The sequence below is a fragment of the Peromyscus eremicus genome, chromosome 5 (genome assembly GCF_949786415.1).
Source record: "Peromyscus eremicus chromosome 5, PerEre_H2_v1, whole genome shotgun sequence".
Classification (NCBI taxonomy): domain Eukaryota; kingdom Metazoa; phylum Chordata; class Mammalia; order Rodentia; family Cricetidae; genus Peromyscus; species Peromyscus eremicus.
This window is the reverse complement of record NC_081420.1, coordinates 128934101-128962063: the sequence shown is the minus strand read 5'-3', so window position 1 is coordinate 128962063 and position 27963 is coordinate 128934101. Positions and strand designations below refer to the sequence as shown.

Sequence of the window (27963 nt, the reverse complement as noted above, 5' to 3'; positions counted from 1 at the left end):
TGGTGGCCGCTATTTCCTCCCCTGGCCTCTGTCCCCCCTCCCAGTTGCCCTCATGACTTAGCCCAGGTGGCAAGTTGAGTAGAGAAATGACGCCAGGGAAATAGAGTCCTTGCTACCAGCCTGGGCCTCAGGTGTGCACACAGTGGTCCTCCCTAGAGTCTTGGCAAGCTGGACTTCCCCTGTCTTCAGCTGTTAGGCAGGGATGGAGGAGCTGAGAGAAGTGTGTGTGCATGTACCTGTGCGTGGTGTGTTACTCTATGCTATGTAGCTGTGCATATGTGTGACCATGCATGTGTAACTGCATGTATGTGACCATGTGCAAAGAAAGAACTGTGTACCTGTAACCCCCCCCCCCCTCTCATGTGGCTAGGTGTCTGTATGCATGTTTCAGGCTGGTATCAAGGCTCGGGACTTGAACTAGCGGCCCAGTAATGTATGGTGGAGCTGCATTACCTCCTCTGCTGGTTGAAACACTTGGAACACAGTCATACACGTGTAGATAATTAGAACAAAAACCAAAGAACAATTCTATTCAAAGAGACCCAGCAGAGAGGCTGGGGCCGCCCAAGATCTGGGGGGCTATGTTCTGTCTCCCCAGTTCACTGTAGCTGTCTGTGCGTTTTGATCACACTATTTAGAAAATCCCTTTGTTGTATAATAAACTGACGTCGGTCCACTCGCCTTGTTGCTGTGAAGTTTGCTGTGTTTGGGGCCCACTCGGGACAGCAGGCCATTAGGCACTGATTAAATGAGCTAATTTTAATTTGTTCAGTGGTTACAGATGCTGAGACCTTTTCCTGCCCTTTTCTCCCAGCTCTATTTATTTATCCACCCCCCACACCACTACCAAAGAAAAAGACCTCAGGTTTTCCTTTTCTCTTTCTATCCTCCCTTAAAAATAAACATAGCAAAAACATTTTTAACAAAAACTAATGCTAGGAATGAGGGCTTGACCATGGCTCAGCGGGAATGGCCTCCAGAGGTGCCGTGGGGCCCACTGTGTTGAGCTGGGGTAAGGCGTGGGCCACCCACTGTGGTTGAGGAGGAGCTGGATGAGGCCCACTCTAGGCCTTCAAGAGCTCCAGTCTCCTCCTGGCCTTTGTGTGAAGACTCTCTGAGCTCCATTCCCTCCTCTGCTTCCTCACCCTGGCTAAGTTTTACCTGTTGGCTCCACATTGCCTTTGCCAGGATACCACCCAGCACCCCATACTCTCATACTTCCAAGTACTCTCCAGTGCCTGTCACCCTCACAGACGTGTGGGAACCCCACAACCTTTGGGGTTCATCCTCCTGCCTCTAACACCAAAGTGCTTGGCAGCTATGAACTGCAGGTCATGAACCTCTGTTGAAAGACTGGATGAGTGGATGAATGTACGAACAGGTGACTGGCATCCATATGTATTGATAGGTATATCTACACGTGTCTATACATCCATATGCGTAGAGAGCTGGGCCTGCCATGTGCCCAGCCCCGAGTGTTAGGACCTGGGGTCCCACCGATTATGAGCTGTTGGCCATGGCTATGTGCAACGGGCAGTTTCAATCCTCTGATGGGATGGAAGGCACTCTTTCCCTGTGCTGTGTGGCAAGGATGCACCTAGACACCATACCGTGATGGTGGGATACACACCATACTCACTCCTAGCTGGCTGTCCTGATTCCAGTCCTCGGGCCCAGCTCTGCTGAGAACCTGCCTGACAGCCTTGCAGAGGGAAGAAAATTGCGCCTTCAGTGTTTTTATTTTCTTCTATATTTATTTAGTATTTAAACAGCACTTTAGGCCAAGTGGACCTTGGGTGCAGAATGTACCAACCACAAAAGGTACTCAGAGCACAGAAATGAATGACTGTGATTTAGTGGTAGCTGTCCAGCCCTGCATCAGCAGCTGGGTCCCCTCCCTGCCCTTGCATTTTGAACACCGCCTTCTGCTCTGGCTGGGCACCTTAGGCAGCAGCAGGTCTCCCTGGAGCTGAACAGCAACCAGCCAGTTTCCAGGCCTGGTTTTCATTTGCTGTGAGCGCTGCTTCCCGCAGACAGTACCCCACCCACTCCACCCAGGGGCCTCCGAAAGGCTGTCCCCCATCCTGTGCTGGCCGACTGGGTGTGACTGAGAGTCCCTTTGCTGCCTGTCTTTGGTCCTTACTTCAGCCCCAAGCTCAGGCCTTCCTCCTCTGTGGATTCCTAAGACAGAGCTTCCTTGGCACCCCTGGGGTCTGGGCCTCCGTTGAGCCAACATCTGGCCACATGTGGCCTGAGCTTGGCCGGCTCCATCTTCTCCCTCTCCATCTGCCGCCCCTCCTTTCCCAAGCCTCTCCCTCTCCCCACTAGCTGGAATCCCCGCCAAGCCCGCAGCGGGAGCAGCACACCCTCAACCCAGCCTTCCTGGGCTGGCCAGGCAAGGCGGGTGGAGATGCATCCCGTGGCTGAGGTCACCCGTGGGCCAGTGGGAAGTGCCTGTCTCCCCCTTGCCTGCCCTGCCTCCAGTGCTGGGAACACGGGCTCAAGTCTGGTCCTTTTGGCACCAGCCACTTGCCTCTTGGGCACCCTGGTGAGCATGGGGAGAGGTAAGGGTGGGGTGGCGTGGGAGGGGAGGCGCAGACTAACCCTGGGAAGAGGGAAGGATGGATCCATCAGGCCTTAGTCTGCACGGGATGCCAAGTCCCATTGGAGGCTCCCAGCTTGTTGAGCGTGGAGTGTCTGTGCTGTGTATCAAATCCAGAAGGAAGGAAACTGGGTTTTTCCAATGAAGGGGGTAAAATGAGCAGGCTGTCTGCCAAGGAGAGACTGTTGGCCAGTGTCAGACCTGCTTGGGGCTCTGAATTGTGGGAGTGGGACAGCTTCGGGGTGCCTGCTGCTTTCTGGGTCTCACGCCATGCTCTTGCTTCTCTGTTACCCGTCCCTTCTTGACCTATTCTGTTAGCTTCTTGTTGCCCCGGTCCTTCAAGGAGACCTGGCTTGCGTCTCCTTTGTCTGTGTGCCTCTGAATTTGGGTACCCCGAGTGTCTCTTGGTTCTTCAGCCCTACTACCAGCCACAGAGCTGAGGGAGTGCTGGTCTCTGGGTTTGACCTTGCTGTTCACAAAGCATCCCTGCCCATGCGTTGCTGCCCTCTCTGCTCGGACGGGTGACACTGCTTACGGGATAAGAGGCCAGGTCTCTGGACAGGTTCCTGGGGCTTTGCCAGAGGTGTGTGTGGGTGGAAAGTGAGGATTGCTCCTGGCCAGCCACTTGTTCTCCTCAGGAGGGGACTGGTGAGGTCCTTTCTGTTTATGTCGTAACCAGGCTACCGAGATGGCAAACTTAGGTTCTGCAATTACACAGCATTTCAGCAGCAAATTGATAGGATAACGTGTTATTATTGGCTACTGGGTTAATAGCTATTTTGGCAGGAGTACCAATCCTGCGTGGTGTTGCTGGCATGGGTGTAAGGATGGCGCAGTAGGGTAGAGGAATGGTGGGTGCGTCTTGCGTGGAACAGCAGACTCCGAGGACTCGGGTCCTTGCAGCGCCTGCGTGGAGGATGCTCAGTCCTGATGAGCTGTTGCCAAAACTAAGACCAGAGAGGGTGAGTGAGCAGCAGCAGGTCACAGAGTGAGTTGGTTTCTGTAGGGATCTGGGCACAGCTTGGCTTGTGCTGTCTGAAGGCAGGACAACAATACCCTTTACCCCTATCCCCTCTGGCTCGCATCTCTGATACCTCTGTGCCTTTTGAGCTGGGGTACCACTAAGGGCTTGCTGGCCCTGGAGTCCCTTGGCCTGTGAGCCCTGCTGTGGCTCCTCTGCTTGTTCTGCTTCCTTTCCCACACTGCTATTCTGCTGTCGCAGAAAGCAAAACGTCTCCACGTTGGCTTGCTTGGGTTTTGGCGAGCATGTGTGTATAATCCTCTGTCTGGAATGCTCCTCCTCAGATCCTGCCCTGACTGTCTCTGTGCTGGCTTAAAGCGTCTGCTCAGCTGTCCTGTCACCTTGTCACTTGTGCAGAGTGGTACCTTCTCCTCCACTCGTCTCCTGCTCCTTCTGTGTCCATGGCACCAGCTGATGGTGCCTTGCTCTATTCAGCTGGAAAACTGGATCCCCTCTTGTTATTCTGAAAGCGTGCTGAGGGCAAGGACTTGGTTGTGATCACACCCTGTCCCCAGAGCCTTGCACAGGCTGGGGGAGGAGGCACTGATTAATAGCTGTTGAAGAAATAGACTAATACAAATTGCAGTGTCACTTTAAAGATGGCTTCCAGGCAACAGGTGACTCATTGTCTTTTTTCTTGAAGGATAATTGGCATCAGGGTATCTGTTATTCCTGTCTCCAAGAGGTGTCAGCAATTGTTCTTTTAGGGTTTATGATAAGATATTTTCTTCCTGCGTGTGAAGAGGGTTCAGAGGGGAATGGGTTCTCTGTCACTGGAAGAAACCAAATCTAGTTGCAGAAGGGGTTTAACTGGAGAGAGCTGCATCTCCTGCAGGGGTCCTTCTAGGTTCAGGCTTTGTATTGGGGCTCAGGGTCAAGACAGGGGGCTTGGCTTTCTGTTTCACCAGATGTTACTGGGGCGGGGTGTGAGTGAAGAGGTGATAAACTGGAGATGCTCATGGGAAGAGTGAACTGTGAGCGGGGACATGGTTTGCTATAGTTATCTTGCTGTTCAATGGGGTCTTCCAGGCAGTCTCCACTCAGCCTACCCCTGATCTGGAGGCATCAAGCCATGACAGGTGCATTGAGTGTTTCCTAGTGCTAGGTGTTGGACCAGGGTGTTTCACCTGTTTACTGCAGCCAGGGAGACAGGGGGCTTTCTCCACCCATCTTCCTCTTGGTGAGTTGCCGAGTGGCTCTGTAACATATCCTAGTCCACACAGCCAGCCGGTGGTGGTGAAGTGAGATTTGGAATCTAGGCTTTCTGGTTCTGTCCTGATGTCCAGATATAGCCCCTCTAGGGGCTTTACACCAGGGACAGTGTGGCACGGGGTTGGCACTCTGTGGCTATTTGGAGAATGATTGGAGATTTGATGGATGAATGGATGCAGAGAGCCTCCAGGATGAATCAGAAGTATTCAATCTAGTGTCAGTCCATCAGGCAGGCAGATGGGAGTCCTAGCTGGGTAGGGGTGATAACCACCTGCATTGAATCAGCTCTCTCCTGGGAAGATGTATGTGCCAAGGTTTTCTTTACCGTGTTCCTGTAGAGGGCTCACTTGTTTGGGGGTACAGGTTAATAAGGCAGGATGTTTCTGATTTCTAGATGGGGGTCACATGGAACATGTTTTTGGCATGCACACATTCACCCTCACATACCTTAAGCCTCCAGTGTGTGAGATACAGAGAGGCAACCACTCACTTCATGGGCTTTTCCAGAAAAATGTGTTCCCCACCTCTCCACCCCACTGCCTTGTCTGTCTCTTTAAGAGCAGGGAATCTCTGCTTATGATCTTATTAAGGCTGTTCTGCTCTGGTCTGAACAAACAAGAGCCCCCTCCCTGCCTGGTGTCTCTTTTGTTTTAACGATATTTCTCCAGGGATTCAGGCCTTGGCCGGCGGTGGAGCTGCTCCTCCTGCCCCCATGTCCCCACTACTCTCTTACTGCCCTTGCACACCCCCTGCCTTTTTAAATAAAAGAAGGCAAATGCAGGTCACACAGAAGACTGCTCTAATTGCTTTCTGCCATAAAGTGTGGGAGTCCCACACTTGGCAGATGGAGGGGCTCTGCTCAGGGCAGCCCCCTCGGGCCCTGGCGGTCTGAATATTCAAGGTCAGAACTCCTCAGCCTCCACCTTACAGGGTCCGTCTTGACTAGCTCCTTGCGTCTTCTCTGGTAAATCTCATTTATCCCTCATTTGTTCATTCATTTGTTCACTTTCTCATTCTTGCATACAGGTACCATAAATATAAAATACCTTCTTTGGACCAAGCCCCAGACTGTAATGCTCTTTTCATCCATCCATCCATCCATCCATCCATCCATCCATCCATCCACACACCCATCCATCCATCCACACATCCGTTCATGCCTTGGTTGTCAACTGCTTCTTGTAGACTGGGGTACTGTCATTAATGCCTGCATCCATCCATCCATCCATCCATCCATCCACACACCCATCCATCCATCCACACATCCGTTCATGCCTTGGTTGTCAACTGCTTCTTGTAGACTGGGGTACTGTCATTAATGCCTGCATTCATCCATCCATCCATCCATCCATCCATCCATCCATCCATCCATCCATCCACCAGAGTTTTTGCCAGGCACCCGTGAGGCCCCAGGAGTCAGGAAAGCCCTGGTTTATCGAGGCCGTCTGAAGATGGCTCTCAATGCAGAGTACCTGTGAGAGTCCTATTAGCCGTTGGGAGTTTCGGCCCAGGAGAAGCGCTATGGCTGCAGTGTTGCTGAGGAGTAGGGCTCATGCAGTTCTGTCTTGCACCTTCATTGACAGTTGGCTCCATGGAAAGGTGTGGTGGTCCTGCACTCAGCCCATGCCTAGGGGCTGCTCTGCAGCAGGTACCGTGGTGACCTGGTAGTGTCTGAGTGGGGGGCAGATGGCCCTCAGATCCAGTGATACCAGAATTTCATGCCAGCAGACAGCTGGATCCCCTACATCCTGCTGGGCTCTGTACTGGGGAAGGTCATCCCCCTCCAACCTCAGGAGCCCAGGACATAGAAGGCTTCTTCCATCCTGCCGAGCCTCAGTTTCCTCATCTGTAAAATGTGTCTAGTAAAAGAAAGACAGTCTCAATGCATTCAAACAGGGAAAACGTGTAAGACAAACTGTTGAAATGCTGGACACACAGTGCATCCTCAGTGGTGGCGCTGACATGGGCAGGGTGGGGCAGCCTCTAATCCTTCCATCCCAGAAGCGCTACAGCTCAGCAGTAAAGCCCAGGGCGGAGGATTTTCTGGAGGCTGCAACATGAAAATATGGAGGAAAGAGAAATGTTCTCTGCTGAGCACAAAGGCTGAACAGGACTACAGAGTAGCTGTGAGCTGGCACTAGGACAGCCTAGAACCCCAGGCTCCCCCACCTCTCCTCTTTCCCGCCCCTTCTATACAGAGTCTAGCCTACCTCCTCTCTCTCCCCTGTTTCTATTAGGAAGAGAAGGTACCGAGATTCCAGGGGCTACCCAGGCATGGCACTGGCTGTGCGTCACTTGTGTCTTGGAGAGGGAAGGGAAACATTCCCAGAGCTAGGGTAGAGGGCCTTTTGGGGTTTCCCCCAGGCCATTTGTAAGAATGTACAGCCTAATTTTGGGCAACCTGTACATTTGTTTTTGGCTACAATGCATTCATTTTAATGGGCATTATGAAACAACACCTCAGTTTTATCCCTGTCACGATTTAGGACTGGCCTTCGGTAGGTGGCACCGTCACACCTGTGGCGATTGAAAGGACCAAGCTGAGCTGTAATGCCAGGGCACAGTCCTGCAGATGACCTCTTAGTGACTCCAGTAGGCAAACCTAAGCAAGCAGTGACGGCTGCCCACCCACACCACACACACACAGTGCCACCTTAGGCACGTGCTTTGGACAGGCTCGCTGAACCTGGAGCCTGAGGCAAGGATGTGGTGCAGATTCTGTGGCCCAGAGGCAGGAGTGAGGGGCAGGCCTGTTTGGAGTGCAGCTGCAAATCAGACCTTCATTCTAGGCGTCATGCCTATGAATGTCCCTTTGGGTGACCACTGGCCCCCTGATCCCTTTTAGTTGAAGATCATCTTGTGAGTATTAAAGCCCCTGGTTTTTGAGAGGGAAGAGAACTGTGGGTGGTTTGGGGTTGGGACATTAACCCCTGACTGTCAGACTGGCCGGTGTATTCACTGAAGGAATCACCGGCTGTGATGGCGAACACTTGGTCTTTGTACCTCTCAATGTGCTCCTCTGAGAAGCGGGTTCACACTGGCCACAGAGAGCTACTGAGAAGTGCTTTCCACGTGTCACATCTGTCTGCATCTTCAGTAAGAAAGCTACATAAGCCAGCTGTGTTTTGTAGAAGAGCCAGGAGAGCCTGGCCCACTGTTTTTCCCACACCCGTGGAACTGAGGAAATTCTGGTCCAGCTGGGGAAGAGGCACAGGCAGGCATCGATGATGCTGTATTCTGGGGGTGACCAGACCTGAAGAGGACAGTGTGGTGTTGACAGCTGACATTGCCTGGCCTCCCCTAGGAGTGTGGCACTTCAGGGATCTGAACCTGTGTAGGCCCCTCCCCATGCCCTGCCTGTGACCTTCCTCGGGCACCTTCTGTGAGCTCAGAGAGCCCTTCCATGGTCTCTTGTGAAGGGCTGCTGGAATGGAGCCCTGTGGCTGCAGCAGATTGGTGGCATAGTTGTTCCTCCCTTCACAATACCCAGGCCCTTAATGGGCACCCCTTCATGTGTGTGCTCCCTGGAGGAGCCGAGCTCTGCTAGCCACACTCTCTGGTATTACTTCTCTTCTCCTGTAGGATCCAGGCTTCCTCGATGTCTGCCCAGGAATGTTGATGATGACAGAGGGGTCGGGGTAGGACTGGGCTGTGCCTAGGTTGGGGAAAGACTGTGTTTTGACTGACTGTGTTATTGGTCTCATAGGGTCTGGAAACCCTCAGCCACAGGCATTGTAGGGCGCCATGGGCCTGGGGACCTGACTGCTCTCTCCTCTAGAGGAGAGCTGTACAGTCTGCTGAGAAGGAGCTGTATTCTATACAGATACAGGCTGGGAGTCACAGCATTTGATTTACCAGGGCTCTGTAGTGCTAGCACTTGAGGTTGAGACAGGGGTATCAGAAGTTCAAGACCTGGCCGAGCATAGTGGCACATCTTTAATCCCAGCGCTCAGGAGGCCAAGGCAGATGGATCTCTTTGATTTCAAGGACGGCTTTGACTACATATTGAGTTCTAGGTCAGCCAGGGTTATATTTGTGAGATCCTGTATGAAAAATAAAACAAGGGGACTGGAGAGATGGTCCAGCAGTTAAGAGCACTGGCTGTTCTTCCAGAGGACCAAGGTTCAGTTCCCAGCACCCATATGGCAGCTCACAACTGTCTGTAGCTCCACTTCCAGGGGATCTGATGCATTAAATAAATTTAAAGAAAAGAAAAAGAAAAACAACCCCCCCCCAAAGACCCAAGTAAATAGAATGTCATTGATTCTAGTCTCCAATTAGGCTGGTGGATGGGGGTTGTGTCTTTGATGGTGGGAGGTTTGCCTTGGGTGATAATGACCAGAGATCTAGGGTCACCTTGCACCCCAGTGTGCCATTGTGGCTTCAGGTTTATGAGCTCTGTGCTGGAGAGGAGAGGTGGACTTGGGATAATGGAAGAGTACATCGTCAGCCCTAGAGTGCCCTTGAGATGACCTTCTGCTTGCTGGTTCTGGCACTGTCCAGCTGCTCAATTCCTTCTGAGAGAGCAGATCTTTCTGTGGTCCAGTGTGTGTCTTTGGGTCACCCTGGCTCCTCTATACAGACTGGGGACATGGTGATTCATTCTAAGACCGGAAGGAATGATGGCTGCCGGGAGGGAAGTGGCTGAGGGATTGTGTGTCCCCTCCCTGGTGTCCTGCAGGTCCTCAGTGGTGGTATTTCTGCTGTCCACAGTGATTTACACATTTGGTCCCTTGGGCAACAAGATCCTGTGCTGACACGGACCCTTCCAGTTAGATCTCTTGGAAGTGGGTTCTGCTCACAGGCTGGTCATTCCTTATCAGCATTTGTCGGTCAGAATTGGAGTCATTTGGAGCCCACTCATGACTAATTTGTTGTTCTGATGTCATGGGGCCCTCCAGGTACTATGGATTGTACTTTGGGGCTTCTATGCTTAATATTCATGGTGTGGACCCTGGCCTTGCATCCTCCGAACTTCCTTTTCTGGCTGACCACCTGATTGCTTGCTACTTTGGGGCAGTGTGTACTCACCTAGCTTTACTCTCCCTTTCTCCTGAGGCCTTCTTCAGTGTCTGGTCCTGTCCTCACCTCTTCTGGGAGTTTTGCAGCCTCTGTAATCCTGGTCTTGTGGCTGTGACCCAGGTGGCACTTCCCCTTGAGGCCTCCCACTTTTCCCACTTAGACATATTCAGTCACTTCATTCTATAAGCGGAACCCAGCGCTGTTTGCTCTAAATTGATGGGGAACTTAAAAGTAGATGGAAAACATCTGGGCATAGTGGCGCCCACTTGCCTTTCATCCCAGCACTTGGAAGGCAGAGGCAGGTGGATCTCTGTTTGAGGCCAGCCTGGTCTCCATAGTGAGTACTAGGACAGCCAGGGCTGCATAGTGAGACCCTTCCTTGAAATAAACAAAGTAAATGAAAAACAAAAATCAAAGAGATCCCATGATCCTATCATAGCAGCCAGTAACCTTCTAGAACGCCCAGTCTGGGTCTAGTCTTCTTCCACGAGAGGGTAGAGACACTGCAAATGGAGTGTTATCGCCTTTGGCCCGTCCCCGAGATCGCAAACGGGGTTGAAGGCAGTCACTATTTCAGTATCCTTGTCGCTAACAGCATCTTGACACTCCCCTTCCATCATCACAGTTCTACCAGGCCTATGTACCAGGTACCCCGTGTTTGGGAGAAAGTCTGTGGTGAGTCTACCTGGTCTTCAGATCCCAGTTCAAGAACTTCCTGCCTCTCAAGACGCCTTTCTGTGCTTGCCTGATCCTGTCTATGGTTGGTGTTGTAACATGGATCTCCCTAGGGAAAATCTGGGTCTGGGCTCTGTGGAGCCCAGGGGCGTTGAACTGACAACCTCTGAAGACTCAAGTGAATGGAAAGTGGCGGACTCTTGGCCTGACAGTTTCACACAGGGGCTCTTTAGGATGCTGGGGGGTGGCAGAGCTGGGCCCTGAGCAGCAGGGTGTGTTGCATGGCCAGTAGAGGGCGCCCTTGGTGGGCACCGTGGCCTGGACACAGAAGCTGTGCAATTGAAGCAGTCTCAGCTAAGGCTTTCTGAATAAACTGGAGGTCGGTCCAGTCAAGTGCCATGGAGCTCAGGCCCCCAGCTCCCTGAATCCCATATTTCTAAGCTGTAAACTAGGGCCGTACTGAAAGTGGTGATTGCCCAGGATGGCGGTAGAGAGTCACAGATGTAAAGCTTATGAAGAGCATGGCTCTATGCTGGCCACAGAGAGGGATCAGTGTGACCATGCCCTAAACCCAAAAGGGTGTAAGGGACGCAGGGGAACTCAGACATTCATATATAGACAAGCAGTTTTTTGAGGCTAAGGAGGGACACCAACAGACGGCAAATGCCATTGGAGAGGGCTTCCTGGAGGCAGCGTCTCGAAGGACAGCTTGTGTTAGTAAAGATGGAGCAAGGTGGTGTGCCAGCGAGCAGCAGAGGCCTCCAGAGGTTCAGCCACCTCCTTCCCTACAGAAGGGAAAGACCATCTGCTCCCTCCATCGCCTCAGGGGGCGCAGCTCTGCTTGTCCCAGGAGCTGGTGCAGGGCAAACCCACGTGCCTCCCACGGCTTCTATGGGCTTCTGGACAGCGAGCAATTCTGACTTCTGTTGCTCAGGCTCATGCAAGGGTAGAAATGCTATCCAAACACTCCTAATCTCAACTGGAGGATTGTTTTCTCGTGGAAAGCTTCACCTATACTTAATCGTTTTAAATTGTTCTGGTTACCAATTAGATTTTAATTTTGCTATTCCCTCCAGCGGCTGGAGAACGTATGTGGTTGATGTTTAATCAGAATTGAATTTTCCTTCCTTTTTTCCTTCCTTCCTTCCTTCCTTCCCTCCCTCCCCCTTCTCTCTCTCTCTCTCTCTCTCTCTCTCTCTCTCTCTCTGTTGTGTGATTCCAGAGAAGGGATGGGGATAAGACCATTTCAAGGGTTCCGCGGGGGCGGGGGTGGGGGTGGTCAGAGCCAGGTGGCTCTGGATTTGAGGTTATCTGGGGTGGGCTATGGGCGCTGTCTCCAGAGTGTCTAAGTCCCCTCCTGCCTGCCTACTTTGCTAAGAGCTTCTCTGTCTGGAGAACCCGATGCCGCGTTAAATATATGGATTATCCAAAAATTTCTGCAGCAATAGGGTGAGTTATTATTGATTCACAGAGCACGACAAAACATCGCTGCATGAATTAGCAAACAGCTGTTTCTAATTTGAGTTTAGAACGGTACACAGAGGAACTTGTTTCTCTGTTCACTCCTTTCATTTATAATGAATTTTAATCACCGCTACAGGTGAGAAAAATGTAGAAACAAGCTTGTATCTTGTGGAAGAGACAAAGGAGAGACAGATGCTAACAGATTTCCAGTCTGTGATAAAAGGGATGTTTTGGTACACTTTACATGTAATTAGAGTGCAGCTGTCTACAGTCCCAGGTCCATGAACGTGGCCGAATGTGGGCTCTGCTGATCTCCAAAGGGAGTGAAGAAAAACAGTGATTCAAGCCGAAAGCATGCTGGTTTTTTTTCTAGTCAGCAGGGCGCCCTGTGCACCGGCCTTCGGCAGCTTCTTAAAGCTCACAGAGATGACTTAACAGGGTGCTGTGGCTCCTTGTGTGCAAGGAAGCAAAGTGGTGTGGGTTTGCAAGGACCCCCTGGACGACCAGCGGCCAGTCTCTGGGGAATCCTGGCAGGGTCAGATTGGGGAGCCACTTCCTTTGCTGGCGGGATTGACTCAGATACTCCTCTCTAGCAAGCTCGATCACAGCCAGCTCTCTGTGAGCTGATGAGTGCTGTTTGGTTTTTTTCTTTTCTTTTCCATAGTCCGTCTAATTTCTGTGATAAAATTCGAATGTGATTGCATTTACAGTATCAGTGCTAAGTAAATCTGTCTAAGGAATGGTGCAGCCAGCCGGCGGTGTGTTCTGCCAGGTCGGAGGTTTCAAGGGGCAAGGTGATACTGCCTCCCTGCCGCCTTGCTCTGTGAGTCTGGAGGCCTTGGCCATGGCAGCCGCCGTGGTGCCACACAGGGTACTGTGGATGGAGCACAAGCCATTCCAGGACTGCCGGGGCCTTGGCTTTGCCATCTGACATGAGTGTGCAGGGCTGGGTGGTGTCCTGGGGTTGCAAGTCAGGACGACATCTAGCCCCGGTACAGGTCGTTTCTGCTGCCTTGGAACCAGCATCTGGAGGGTGACATGCAGTCCTCAGCTCCTTTGCTAGCCACTAGGGCTCGGGGAGGTGCTATCCCTCACTGTCTCTTGGCCACTGAAACTGCCGAAGCTACCTCTCTAGTCTGTGACCCTCTTAGGGTGAACTAGGAGCCAGCAGTAATGGCTCTTCACCTCTTACCGAACACTGATCGTGGTAACATTTCATGAACACTCACTTATTTCATCTGTTGGATAACTGTTGTCAAGACTATCAATGCCCCCATTGTACAGAGGAGGAAACTGAGTTTCATCTGTAAAACTAAGACAGGATAAGGAACTTGCAAAGGCCACATGAATGGGATGTAATGGAGACAGGAGCGGGCAAGTCTAGTTGCTGGCTGGTCAGCTCCTGGGAATGCAAATGCTTTCCGGGTCTAGGCCACAAGCATCAAAGGGGAACTTTCTGGATATGGGCATGCAGAGAAGCAAGTGCCCTTGGTCAGAAGGGGAACCATGGCTCAGCTGTACCATGGGTATGTGGCCTGTGCCTCTAGGGCTTTCCCGGCTCCTCCAGGGATGGCTAGGAGTGAAGGTGGACCTTTGAAAACCATTCAGGGGTGATTTGTAAATTCATTGGCCTTCCCCAAATGCCGATAACTGCATGGCCTGCAGACTGCCTGGTTGTGGGGAGGGCTATTGCTTCAGCTAGTCAAAAGCAAATACTGTAGACTGTGTGGCACCTCTCTTGATTCTTTGTATATGAGGGAGGACAGTTGCTAGATGGGAATCTGGGTTTTCTCCTGGGATGCCCACAGCGTTGGCAGCCATTGGGCTCATTACAGGGTGCCTACAGAAGCAAATGCACCATTAATGGATGGTGTTGCCCTAGATGGTGTGAAGTGCGTCATGCTAATGGTAGGTTCCAGATTGGCAGTAGCTGCCTAAGCTGCTGAGGGACCCCTTTATTTTATTTTATGTCTGTGATTGTTTAGCCTATATGTATGTATGTACACTATGTGTATCCAAGGAAGCCAGAAGAGGCTGTTAGAGTCCCTGGTACTGGAGTTTAGATGATTGTGAGCCACCATGTGGGTGCTGGAAACCAAACCCAGGTCCTCTGCAAGAGTAGCAAGTGCTGTTAACCATTGAGCCATCTCCCTGGCTCCCTCCTCCTTCATTTTCTTTTGTCAACCTTTGTAGCTCAAATGCAGGAGCCACTTTGTAAGGTAGTGATTTCATTATCCCATCCTGCGGAGTCTCAGAGAGGTGCAGGAGCTTGCCCAAGGTCACTCTGAAGAGCAGTGGCTGTTCTGAGTCCAGGGCTCTGTCATTTCCCTACAGTTGTCTTAGTTCCTATCTATCTATCTATCTATCTATCTATCTATCTATCTATCTATCTATCTATCTATCTATCTATTTATGACAGGTCTCAGTGTGTAGACCTGACTAGCCTGGAACTCCCAATGGAGTTGGGTCTTGAACTCAGAGAGATCCACCTGCCTCTGGCTCCTGAGTGCTGGGATTAAACACATTTTGTTTCTTTAATCCTGGCTCTTTGGAAGGATTATTAAGGCCCTTACTGGCAGCTCTTCGCTGTTTCATGACATTCTGGCAATCCCAGAGCTAGCAGGAGAAGGGAATGCCTGTCAGTGGCCATCATTCTATTGGGGGACTGAAGGATCTCAGAGTTCTGTGCCCAGGTATACCTGTGTGGTCAGACAGAGGTGGGGTTCCCGACCTCTGACAACAGAGTGCTTCCCCCAGCTTCTGAAGACTACATGCTGGGCTCCGCCCCGACAGCCTCTCAGCCTGAGATGGGAATGGTCCCTGCCTTTCCTTGTCTCAGTGGGGACATTGATGACACCATATCCAGAGAGACTCTGAACTAACTCCCTGGGGAAAGGATGGGCAAGTTGTAGCTGCAGCTGTGTTTGGTGAAAACATAGTTCTTACTCAGGACTTCACGCGGGGCCAGGTTGGCCATGGTAGCTTTGTGGGTTGCTCAGAAGACACTCCCCCACTCCCCAGCTACTCACAGCCCTTTCCTTGGTGTGGCCTTTTGACTTCCTGGGAGCAGGACTTTTGTCCTTTCAATACACCCCAATCTGTCAATTTATAAAAATGTAATCATGACCCCTGCCATGAAAGGGATCTTTCATTTTTCTTCCTTTCATATATATAGGTTTTTTTTGAGACAGGGTTTCTCTGTGTAGCTTTGAGCCTTTCCTGGAACTCACTCTGTAGCCCAGGCTGGCCTCGAACTCACAGAGATCCGCCTGCCTCTGCCTCCCGAGTGCTGGGATTAAAGGCGTGTGCTACCACTGCCCTGGCCAGAATATTTTTTAAAATCAGCCAAAAGTTGTTTTAGAGTGTAAACAGGTAATAACGAATAAATAGAGGTTGGGTAGATGCCACCATAGGAACCCAAGGGTATAGGTATATTCCACACCCGAAGAAACATGGAATATAGAGCAGGCTCAACAAAATGTCCTGAATGAAGAAAACACCCAAACTGGGAGGGAGCACAGAGCTGAGGCGCCTGCTGCTGGCGCTCCTGTAATCAGGGCAGACTTCACCAACTGGTCGGGCTGTTAGAGCTGCAGGGGCCTTCACAGACGTGTCTCCCTGAGTCTGTCTTTTAAGAGAACATGGAAAACAGCAAGAGAGGGAATCCTTGTGTGTGGTTATGTAGGGCCAGGTCGGAGCCTGGTCCTCTAGTGACCTCATCCTTCATAGCTCATGGCTCCACCCTTTCTGGGTTTGAGCTTCCACCCTCTGAGTCATCCTTCCCATCTACAAAAGGTAGCACATGTTTGCAGCTGAGCTGTTCTGCTCTCTCGGCTCCTGCTTGTAGGACTTGGGGCATGTGATGGACGTCTTTCATCTTGTGCTCTCTCTCTCCCTGTTGGGCTAACCTGGCAGTGTTTCTGCTGGTATAAAAATTTCAAGACCCTTGTGACTCTCCTGTGTATTTCATGGGGAATTGCCCTTTAAGACAAGCGGCTCCTTCAGAGGCAGTTTCTAGAGAATTCTGTCTCTACCTTTGGGCTCAGTTGAGATGGCTTGAGGACGATGCTCCTAAATCTTCCAGACACTCTGTTTTGTTTGGGGAAGGTCTGCGAGGCATACCCTTCATCTCTTAAAGAAGGCTTCTGTGTGACACAACGCTGACCTCTTGATTTTCCTGAGATGGTAGCAGAATGCACAGCCACACCCTCAGCTGTCCCTCTGGAGCATGCTTTCCTAAAAGCAAAGGTCATGTGGTCTTTTTGCAATTCGAGAATTTCCCAAGGATGCATCCTGGTTCCTTTTGCACATTTCTGCCTCTAGTCTTTTTCTCCTTTCTTATTGTAAGCTGCAAGAAGAAACCAGGAAACACCTTCAACGTTCTCCTAGGAAACCCAGTACATACCTGTGTTTTCCCATTGTAGGTAGGCTCTTCCTTCCGTGCAGTGGGGGGGACACTCCTGCCTCTGTGAGGCTAACATCCTTCTCCTTCAGTTTCTGAGAGCATAGTTCTTCCTGGTAAGCCTTATCCATACAAGTCTAGTATCCCAGCCTCTGGCTCATACTGGGTTAGGTTTTGGTCAAAGGGGATCTTAGTTTTCAGGGAAATACTGCTTTCTTCCTTCCACGTCTGCACCAGCAGTCATTTATACCTGTATTTCAGTTAGCCCGCATAAGGCTGCCCACCCCTTTCTTTACAAAGACATCATTCCTCTGCCTTTTTTTCAGCTCATGGCCACTGTCCAGCTCCTGAGTCACTTTCCTGTCACCCAGTGTTTGTTCTGGTGGCCCCTGACTCCTGCCACCCAGAGGCATACTGTTTCTTACTACCGCTCTGACAACACCAAGTCTGGAGCTGCAGAGACAGCTCAGCAGCTAAGAGAACTTCCTAGAGGACCCAGGTTCAATTCCCAGCACCCACATGGTGGCCATAACTATCTATAGCTCAAGTTCCAAGTGGTGGAATTACATATATGCAGGTAAAACACTCATATACATAAAAGAAAAAAGAAAAGAAACCAACAACAGAAAGTCATCATATGGTTCTGATGGTCAGAAGTCTGATAGACACGTAGGGCAAAGGTCAAGGTGATGGCAGAGAACTCTTGCCGTGCATCGACTCACCACATTCATCACTCACGTGTCTTCAACCCCAGCAGCAATGGTTCACTTGTTCTCATACAGGGCCACTCTGGATGAACTTCTGCCTCCTCTTCCCTCTTTTAAAGACCTGGTGACTCCAGAGGCCTCTCCCAGATAATCCAGAATCATCTCTGTGTGTTAAGGCCAGCTAATCAGTACCCCGAGTTCCGTGTACCACAGGAGTCTCACATCCACACAGTCTAGCGGTTGAGAGGTTCACATGTTTAGGCATTTGCTTTTGCTTGGCACCGCCTCGGAGTTTGGTTCTGTGCAGGTTCTGGAGGCAACCTGCTTCCTTTGCTTCCTTCATAGGCGTTTAGCAGCACACCCAGTCCAGGCTGCTCCTCCACCACCAACTTTGCCCCGGATGCGGCTGGGCATTGGATGGCTCCACTCTGCCCGAGATATCGTAGCTGTTTTCTTTAGATTTAACCTGACCATTGCTGCCATGATAGGGAGCAAGAGTGGTTGTAATGACACACAGGAGACCTTGATTTGAGTCGTGGTGAAGAAATAGAGCTAGATAGAAGATACTCGCTCCATGGGAATGAGCTGTTAACACTCCTTCTTGGAGTGGGGTGTCAAGACCCTTCCTCTACATTTCAATCTCCGTTCCTTCCTGCCCTGACTGTGCACAATCTTGGAAACACTAAGTGGTAGAAGGTGAACAGTCAGCAGCTGCCATCAGTCACATGTGAAAGTGACACACCTAAAAGTGACCCAGGGCACTCCTTCTTTGTACCAACGTGGACTGGATAGAATCTTCCTTCCGTCTAGACATTTCTTTTGAATTTACCCAGAAAAGCCACAAAACACCTAGGCTTGTGTGCTGGGAGCTTCAGGGTTCTTGGGGAAATTGCACTGCTGATTGCTAGAAGCAGTTCCAGGAAAAGGCCACAGGTGACCCAGTCCACGCATGTATAGGGGTGTTGTTAGCTCGGGAAGGCATGGTGACATTTCTAAGGCCAGCCCGCATCAGCTACACCCACCTCTGAGGACCAAGGCTGTAGACTCCCAGGTTCAAGTGCTCTTGCTGCAGCAGGACTCAGGATTCCCAGCTTCCTGGAAGGAAGGCAGGGACATGCCCAGATGCCCCACACTGCACTGGGTCCTTTTGTGTCTGGAAGGCCACCTATTTCGGTTCCGACTGACTCCGTGGGAAGCAGTTTGTGTATGCCTTAGAGCACATGGTCTTGTATGCTCTGGGGAGCACAGACAGCTGGCTTCTCCTGAGCACCCAGGCAGCTTTGTGTCTACTTAGGGCAGGACTCACATCAGCTGGGGTTTGGAGCTGACCTGGCTGGCAACTCCTCTTCAGACTTCAGTGCAGCCTTTTCATGTCCTTTTGTCTTTGCACTGACAGCAGGATTTGGGGGACCCTGCCTCAAAGCCTCATTTCTCAGAGGATGGATAGAACTTCTCTTAGAGGAGGAACCCGGGGGGACCCTTTTTCCAATTGTTTGGTGCCCTGAGACCATTCTGTTCCCACACACCTTTGCTCATGGCAGACATCACCAGTTGATTTCATTTTTTATTCTGCACAGATGGAACTTCTGAGCCTGGCAATGTCTTGGAGACCCAGAACTTCCTGGGCTTCAGCTATACTCCTCGTGATACGGAAGCAGGGCTCCCTGCTAAAGTTCCTTTTAGGGCTGTGCCTTCATCTTGGTGCTGGAGGGTCCTTTCTCCTCTGCCTCTGCCTCCTATGGCAGGACGATCACTTTTTTAGCTCACTCCTGTGCATCTGAGGGCTGGCTAGGCCAGCCTCCTCCTGGGTTGGGTCCTAGCATCCTCTGTAGCAGCTCCCTGATACTCTCTGATGGGAGCGCTGTGAGCTGTGCCCCCTGCCTTCCTGCATGGCTGCTCCACATTGCCTGCCGGTTTCAGGTGCATTGATTGCAGCCTTAGTCTGTTGCCCTTGCTGTGGTCACATCCTGCCCCTCGCCTCCTGACAGTCTCTGAGGGTGACCACACAGGTCTGGGATCACTTGCTTATGTTGCAGATGTATTTGAAAGCCCAGTTAATCTTCCTTCTACTTAATTGAATTTTTTATCAAAATTTCCTCCTCTTTCATGTTTGGGGTGTGTGTGTGTGTGTGTGTGTGTGTGTGTGTGTGTGTGTGTGTGTGTGTTTTCCTCCAGCAGACAGCAGAAGTCTTCTAGAAACCGTTTCGTTCCAGCCTCTTTGCTGGATTAGTCATTTTCAAATGACTTTAATCTCCACTGTGAAAGTCATTTTTCTCCTCATTCTGTCCTTTGACCATGCTTGTTCTAGAGGAGGGCACAGCTGAGGGGCTGGCATTTGTCACTATTTCCCCCATCTCAGCATTGTGGATGAAGCTACCAATTGAATGGGATTAAGTAGGTTTGTTTCCTGGCTCTACTGCCTGGCAGCTGGGTGGCACTGGGCAAGGCAGCCTCTGGGCATCGTTTTCGCCTGTAAATGGAAATGAAGTAATGATATGCTTAGCTCATTGAACTGTTGCGGATTGAATTAATGCATGGAAAGTCGTAGAAGAAGGCCTGGTTCGTAGGAAATCTTCCTTTGAAGATGGAAAGGTAGCTGGGCAAGTGAGGCTTTCCTTGAACCTACTTGTTGCTGAATCCTGAATGTTCACCTGGAAAGAGACCTTGAGATACCCTTCACCCCATCTCCACATGCTTCCATCCCTTTCTGCGCTCTGCCAGAGGGTGTGTGGTCATACTAGTTATGGGTAGTAAGGCTTGCTCATGGGTGGTCACGCTTATACACGGCAAGTGCTAACAGTGTTTGAGGGGTGTTTATTACTGTGAGGAACAGGAGTCTTCCCTTCCTCTGCTGATGCTCCTGTAGGTCCAGTGGAGCCCTGGCCCCTGCTTATTCTCTAATTTTCTTCTGGTGCCATTGGCTAGGTGCCCCCAGTGCAAAACGCACTTGGAGCAGGTAGGCGGAGAACCACCAGGGCCAAGGGATTTTTGAATAGCTGGCTCTAAGCAGGGCGGCCAGTATGGGACTTCATATGTCAACATGCCCCTTTCCTCTGATTGGGCCCTTTCATTTTAAGGAGCCTTATTTTCATTTCAATTCGGATGATTATGATCTCAGCAGTGGCTCGGTTTGTTGATGGAGAATAATGCACATTTCCCTTTAGCTTCGAAACTTGTTTGCAGAAAATAAAGCCAGGCAGTCAGCCCTGCCGTGAACTTTGGGTACCTTGACACAACTGGGCAGGTCATGATTCCCTTCATGGTGGTGGCGGCTGAGAAGCTTATGTTAGCCTAGGATTGGACACTGCCTGATTGGGAGATGCAGGGATCAACTCTGTGAAGCATCCAGCTTTGTGTGGTGGGCACCCCTCTCAGCCTCAGCATCTCCTTCTCAAACATGGGGTGCTCCTGGAGACCACCAGCCATGAGTGTTGTGAAGGCTGAAAGACCCGTTGAGGTAACAGACAAGTAGAGTCCTGGCATGTGGGACATGAGCGATAGATGTAGCTGCTAAAAATAGCACTAGTGGTACTAATTAGAATTAATTCTTATGATTGGCAAAATACTGCTTTTGTTTACCAGCTTTATAGAAGTATAATTTGCATGCTGTAACATTCGCTTATTTTAGTATACAGTTCAGCACCTCTGTAGCTGGTCCACAGAGCTGTGTGGTCCTTTGCAGGTACTGCTAAGTCCATTTCCACTTCCTCAACAGTCTTTGCATGCCAGCTGAACACTGACCACGGCATCCACTTTCAGCCTCAGGCAGTCCTGAGTGGGCTCTGTCGGTGGATGCGCATCTTTGCAGCATGGGCGCCAACAGAACTGTAGCGGGTTTCATATTAATCTCATCTACCCCTCACAGTGCTGCTTCCTTTGCAGATGTGTTTACTGAGGGTCACCCATGGTGTGGATGGGTTGCTGGGGGAGCTTGGAAGCCCAGGGGCATATGTAGCTGCCCTTTGGTCATCAGTTGGCAGGAAGGTTCTAAAAACCCAGGACTGTTGTAGACATGCTAGTTCAGGCTTGTCCCAAGGGCAGAGTGCCTTTCTGGTTTCACCTTCCTGCTTGTTCATTTTCTCCACACTCATCAGACATCTAGGGGGCTTCTCTGGCTTTGGTGGTTTCTCCCTGAAATGTATACCCTGAGCAATTCCTGCCTGCCTCTTGAGGGAGGAGTAGAGGGAGGGCTGGGCCTGTTCACCCGGGGGCTTTGCATGTCAGCTCAGTTGTTTGCCAATAGGGAAGCTGGCCTGGAAAGCGAGCGGACCTGGAGTTAGCTCTGCTGCTGTCGTTTCATTATTTGCCAAGATTCTGTTTCTGGGATCCACCTCAGTTTCCCCATCTGTACAGTGGAAATGCCCTGGCTCCCACCTCCCCAGTGATGGTGAGAAAGTACCTGGTAGAGGTCAGGCACACAGGAGAGGTTCTGTGGTAGTTTGAGTATTTCTGAGCTAAGATATCAAAATAATGCAAAGCTAGTTGAGCCTGGCCAGTGGGCAGAGAGGCCAAGCAAGTCCCAGCTCCATCCATCTCTTCCCCTGGGTCCCTTTGTCTGTGCCCCTCAGAGCCCAGCTGGCAAAAGCTGGGAATTAATAGGCAAGGGATAAGGCGCCTCCCGCTGCGCCTAATCTAGGAAGCTGGTAGCGGCTGCGTCCTTCCCGGCCAAAGGGCCTGTAACGTGAGGCCCCCAGGAGAGAAGGTGCCCTCACTCCAGGAGGGCGTTCCTAGGGGTGCTGGGCTTTAGAGGTGAGGAGGCTGCCGGGAGACGCAGAACGGAAGCTTTGGAGCGCTGCCGTCTCCATCAGGCGGAGCTGGACCCGTGGTGCCAGCTAGGGTAACTCTTTACGCTTTGGAAGCTGGGGTTGTGGGGTGGGCACTGGGGCTGTGATGGGAGCCTGGGACCTACCCAGTGCTAGTTATGAGGGGCTCTCCAGCCAGCTCTTGTTGTTTTTTGAATAAGCTCTGGTGGTGGGCCGAAATAGCAGTGTGACTGCAGAGAACCTTGTACAGGAGCCCTGGGTCTGTGATGGTATAGTTGTGTGTCTAAGGTATGTGTTTAAGCCTAAGTGTGTATGGCATCCAAATTGTGAATGTTGTGACTCTGGTGTGCAGGCTGTATGCACACATGCAACACTAAAGCAAGGGTGAGTGTGCCTGTGAATTAGTGTGGGAGTGCGTGTGTGTGTGATTGTGTGAGCGTATAGGTGTGTGTTTGGGGAGCTGTGTGGTAAGATGTGGTGAGCACACGTGCTTAGATATGTGAGTGGGGTTGGGGAGCACTGTGTAAAATGTGTGTGTGCACACGTATGGTTGCCTGTGTTGAGTGTGACTCTCCATCCTCTTCTCGTCCTGTGGGTCAGGGGCAACTTCTGTGAGGTTTTTCTGAGGATTGAGCTGGCTGGCTGGAGGCTGGCAGTGTGGCCAGGGGCCCTGGTCTCTTTCCTCGGGGTCACAAGACAAGGTCAGCGCAGCCGAATCTGGGCTTTTGTTTGTCTCTCCCCTGCCCGCAGCAGCCTGTGGTCTGTTTCATTCATTATTAAGTTTTAAATCCACTCGACGAGAAACTTGAGCCTGCGAACGCCTTCCTGCTCGTGCTGGCTCTGTCCAACCCCCGCTGTGCTTTGTGAACTTCACCGGCTTTACTGTGTGCCTTTGTTTTCCCAGAAATGGCCAGCCCTGAGGTTGGTTTCGCTTCCCTCAGAGGTTGGAAGGGCCAGAGAAGTCCCTCTTGTCTCTGGAGAGCAGAGAGTCCCTTACATGGAGTGAAGGGCGGCTAGCCCTGGGCTCAGGTCTTTGGTGGCCTGGTCTATCCTTATGGCTATCACCTGGGTTCCTGGGCGAGTAGGGTAAAGCCAGGGCTGGAAACAAAGAAGAGAGCTCCTTGGGGACGCTGGCTGGGTACCTCCGCTGGCTGGTACCTCCGCTGGCTGGGTACCTCCGCTGGCTGGGTACCTCGGGTCTTCTTTTCTGCCTCAGCTTGCTTCATTTGCATACTAGAGTTGATCTTGGGAGCCCTGCAATTTTGCACCCCTCCTGTCTTGTCTATTACCAGAAACAGAAATTTCTAACTTCATCACTCCTCCATCCATGAATATGGTGGGGCTGTTAAAATAAAGGGCATTTTCTGTTCTTGCTAAATTTTGCCTGTGCCCAAAGGACCAGCAGGATCCCTCTTAAGACTGGAGACCTGGGGACTAGGGGCTGAGGGTCGACAGAAGTTGATTCCCAGATGTGACTGGAATTAGGGAACTTGGATTCCTTTTGGCCTGTGGGACTGATGGTCTGTGAGGTCATTTCCGGTGACTTTGTCCAGGCTGTCACTCCTCCCTCCCACCAGGGAAGTGACCGAGAGCTGTTCCTGTGTTGGGAGTGTGCTAAAGACAGGTACAGACAAGTGTCACTACAGAAAAGACCCTTCCCTTCAGTACCCTGCCCCCCCTCCGCCGTGTCCTCTGTGGATGGGAAGGCCTGTATGTCCACTTACTTCCTGCCCCATCGTCAGCCCTCCCCTGCAGCAGCTGGCCAGCTGCACAGCCTCTGCTGAGAGCTGTCGAGAAACTGGCTCTGTCCTTGCTTCCCAGTGGCCCTGGGAATTGCTTCTAATCTCTCCTGCCTTCCCCTGCAGATGGTGATGACGACCCACAGCTCTCCTGGGTGGCTTCATCTCCCTCCAGCAAGGATGTTGCGTCACCTACGCAGATGATCGGAGATGGTTGTGACCTCGGCCTCGGTGAGGAGGAAGGAGGCACCGGCCTGCCATACCCTTGCCAGTTCTGCGACAAGTCCTTCATCCGCCTGAGCTACTTGAAGAGGCATGAGCAGATCCACAGCGACAAGCTGCCGTTCAAGTGCACCTACTGCAGCCGCCTCTTCAAGCATAAGAGGAGCCGAGACCGGCACATCAAGCTTCACACAGGCGACAAGAAGTACCACTGTCACGAGTGCGAGGCAGCTTTCTCCCGCAGCGACCACCTCAAGATCCACCTGAAGACCCACAGCTCTAGCAAGCCGTTCAAGTGCAGCGTGTGCAAGCGCGGCTTCTCCTCCACCAGCTCTCTGCAGAGCCACATGCAAGCCCACAAGAAGAACAAGGAACACCTGGCTAAGTCGGAGAAGGAGGCCAAGAAGGACGACTTCATGTGTGACTACTGTGAGGACACCTTCAGCCAGACAGAGGAGCTGGAGAAGCACGTGCTTACCCTCCACCCGCAGCTCTCCGAGAAGGCGGACCTGCAGTGTATCCACTGCCCCGAGGTCTTTGTTGACGAGAGCACGCTGCTTGCCCACATCCACCAAGCCCACGCCAACCAGAAACACAAGTGCCCCATGTGCCCCGAGCAGTTCTCCTCCGTGGAGGGTGTGTACTGCCACCTGGACAGCCACCGGCAGCCCGACTCCAGTAATCACAGTGTCAGCCCTGACCCTGTGCTGGGCAGTGTGGCTTCCATGAGCAGCGCCACCCCTGACTCCAGCGCCTCTGTGGAGCGGGGATCCACGCCAGACTCCACCTTGAAGCCGCTGAGGGGGCAGAAGAAGATGCGGGATGATGGGCAGAGCTGGTCCAAGGTGGTCTACAGCTGCCCCTATTGTTCTAAGCGGGACTTTACCAGCCTGGCCGTGCTGGAGATCCATCTGAAGACCATCCATGCGGATAAACCTCAGCAGACCCACACGTGTCAGATCTGCCTAGACTCCATGCCCACACTCTACAACCTCAACGAGCACGTGCGCAAGCTGCACAAGAGCCACGCCTACCCTGTCATGCAATTTGGCAACATTTCCGCCTTCCACTGCAACTACTGCCCCGAGATGTTCGCTGACATCAACAGCCTGCAGGAGCACATCCGAGTCTCGCACTGTGGCCCCAATGCTAACCCTCCGGATGGCAATAATGCTTTCTTCTGCAACCAGTGCTCCATGGGCTTCCTCACTGAGTCCTCACTCACCGAGCACATCCAACAGGCACATTGCAGCGTGGGCAGCACCAAGCTGGAGTCTCCTGTTGTGCAGCCCACGCAGTCCTTCATGGAGGTCTACTCCTGCCCTTACTGTACCAACTCTCCTATCTTCGGCTCCATCCTGAAGCTCACCAAGCACATCAAGGAGAACCACAAGAACATTCCACTGGCACACAGCAAGAAGTCCAAGGCGGAGCAGAGCCCCGTCTCCTCAGACGTCGAGGTGTCTTCCCCCAAACGGCAGCGTCTCTCGGGGAGTGCCAACTCCATCTCCAACGGCGAGTATCCCTGCAATCAGTGCGACCTCAAGTTCTCCAACTTTGAGAGCTTCCAGACCCACCTGAAGCTGCACCTGGAGCTGCTGCTTCGGAAGCAGGCCTGCCCCCAGTGCAAAGAAGACTTTGACTCTCAGGAGTCCCTCCTGCAGCATCTGACGGTGCATTACATGACCACGTCCACCCACTACGTCTGCGAGAGCTGCGACAAGCAGTTCTCCTCGGTGGATGACTTGCAGAAGCACCTGCTGGACATGCACACCTTCGTGCTCTACCACTGCACCCTCTGTCAGGAGGTCTTCGACTCCAAGGTGTCCATTCAGGTGCACCTGGCTGTGAAACACAGCAACGAAAAGAAGATGTACCGCTGCACGGCCTGCAACTGGGACTTCCGCAAGGAGGCTGACCTGCAGGTGCACGTGAAACACAGTCACCTCGGCAACCCGGCCAAGGCCCACAAGTGCATCTTCTGTGGTGAGACCTTCAGTACCGAGGTGGAGCTGCAATGCCACATCACCACGCACAGCAAGAAATACAACTGCAGGTTCTGCAGCAAGGCCTTCCACGCCGTCATCCTGCTGGAGAAGCACCTGCGGGAGAAGCACTGTGTGTTCGACGCCGCTGCCGAGAACGGCACAGCCAACGGGGTGCCGCCCACTTCCGCCAAGAAGGCGGAGCCCGCTGACCTGCAGGGCATGCTGCTCAAGAACCCCGAGGCACCCAACAGCCACGAGGCCAGTGAGGATGACGTGGATGCATCAGAGCCCATGTATGGCTGCGACATCTGTGGTGCAGCCTACACCATGGAGGTGCTGCTGCAGAACCACCGGCTTCGGGATCACAACATCCGGCCCGGCGAGGACGATGGCTCACGCAAGAAGGCAGAATTCATCAAGGGCAGCCACAAATGCAATGTGTGCTCACGGACTTTCTTCTCAGAGAACGGGCTCCGGGAACACCTGCAGACTCACCGGGGCCCTGCCAAGCACTACATGTGTCCCATCTGTGGCGAGCGCTTCCCCTCACTGCTGACGCTCACTGAGCACAAGGTGACCCACAGCAAGAGCCTGGACACAGGCACCTGTCGCATCTGCAAAATGCCCCTGCAGAGTGAGGAGGAGTTCATTGAGCACTGCCAGATGCACCCCGACTTGCGCAACTCCCTCACTGGCTTCCGCTGTGTGGTCTGTATGCAGACTGTCACCTCCACGCTGGAGCTCAAGATCCACGGCACCTTCCACATGCAGAAGCTGGCGGGCAGCTCGGCTGCGTCCTCCCCCAATGGCCAGGGGCTGCAGAAGCTCTACAAGTGTGCCCTGTGCCTCAAAGAGTTCCGTAGTAAGCAGGACCTGGTCAGGCTTGATGTCAATGGGCTGCCCTATGGCCTGTGTGCCGGTTGCATGGCCCGTAGTGCCAATGGACAGGTGGGTGGCCTGGCCCCACCCGAGCCTGCTGACCGGCCCTGTGCTGGCCTCCGATGCCCCGAATGCAACGTGAAGTTCGAGAGTGCTGAGGACCTGGAGAGCCACATGCAGGTGGACCACCGTGATCTTACGCCAGAGACCAGTGGGCCCCGGAAAGGTGCCCAGACGTCACCAGTGCCCCGGGTAAGTGCAGCCTGACAATCATGCCTGTCATTTCCTCCTCAGGGATCAATGGAGGCCTGTGTGTGTACTTTCTGGTGTTATGTCTTATAGCAACCCGGAGAGGCAACATTGCCCATGTGAGTTAAGAACATCTACTCTGCCCTGTGGCAGCTGCATGGCATACCTACTTTTTTTTTGCTTCTCTGGGTCTGGTTTGTCAAGGGTTCACCTGTACAATGGGAGTAATAATTATCCTGATTCCCTAGAGCTGTTGTAAGGGGCCAGTGAGATACAGCAGAAGTGCCCAGCACAGTGGTTAACGCACGATCAATGTTCCTTTTATGATGCCTGGCATCTTTGCTGTGTATCTGGAGTGAACTGACTACCTGGCTCCCGTGTCTCCTTGAGTGAGTCACTTCCCAGCTCTGGCCTCTCAGTCTTAGGTTCCTGTAACACAGATCCTTGTGATAACAGGTTTACCTGGGCCTTAGAAGCAGGCATTGGTTAGGATTGTGTGTGCTTGCTACAACCTCTGTGGACAACCTATCATGGACATATTGTATGACGACATATCCACGTCATGGTAGCTGGTGCCGTGATGGTGTGGGGAAGACCCTTGGGTATGGTATGGCTCTGATTCCCTCACTAGTAATTGCTTGATGCTGTCATCAGATTTGCCCTTATGTTTAGAGGTACCTGCAAGCCAGGAGTGGAGCCCACCTTTGAGATTTATATAACCAGGAGAGCCATAGGCTCGTCCGTGTTGCTCCGGTTGAGGCCGAGGCAGTGTGGCCTGCCAGTGCGCCCGCTAGGACCTTGCCTTTAGGTTGGTGAACACCTGAGGTGGCTGCAGCATGCTTGGCCTTTGGGCGTCAGACGGCCTGGGCTAGAAATTCCCACCACATTTGTGTTGTGTTTCCAGATAGAGGAGGTGTCACGTGGGTCTCAAGGGTGTCTCTCCCTCAAGGGCTGCTGCTGGTGCCATTGATAGGGACAGGATGGGGAAGCAGCCTGTCACCGGTGCTTGCTGAAACAT

The 27963-nt window shown here is 52.2% G+C and overlaps 1 protein-coding gene across 1 annotated transcript in view; it reads left to right on the top strand.

The window, feature by feature from the left end:
• The window catches only part of Znf423 (zinc finger protein 423), a 303318-nt gene that overhangs the window by 152597 nt on the left and 122758 nt on the right, over positions 1–27963 (top strand). Inside the window, exon 4 of the mRNA XM_059264511.1 lies at positions 23734–26954. Within this exon, the coding sequence (XP_059120494.1) occupies positions 23734–26954 (3221 nt within the window). The remainder of the gene's footprint in view (positions 1–23733; positions 26955–27963) is intronic.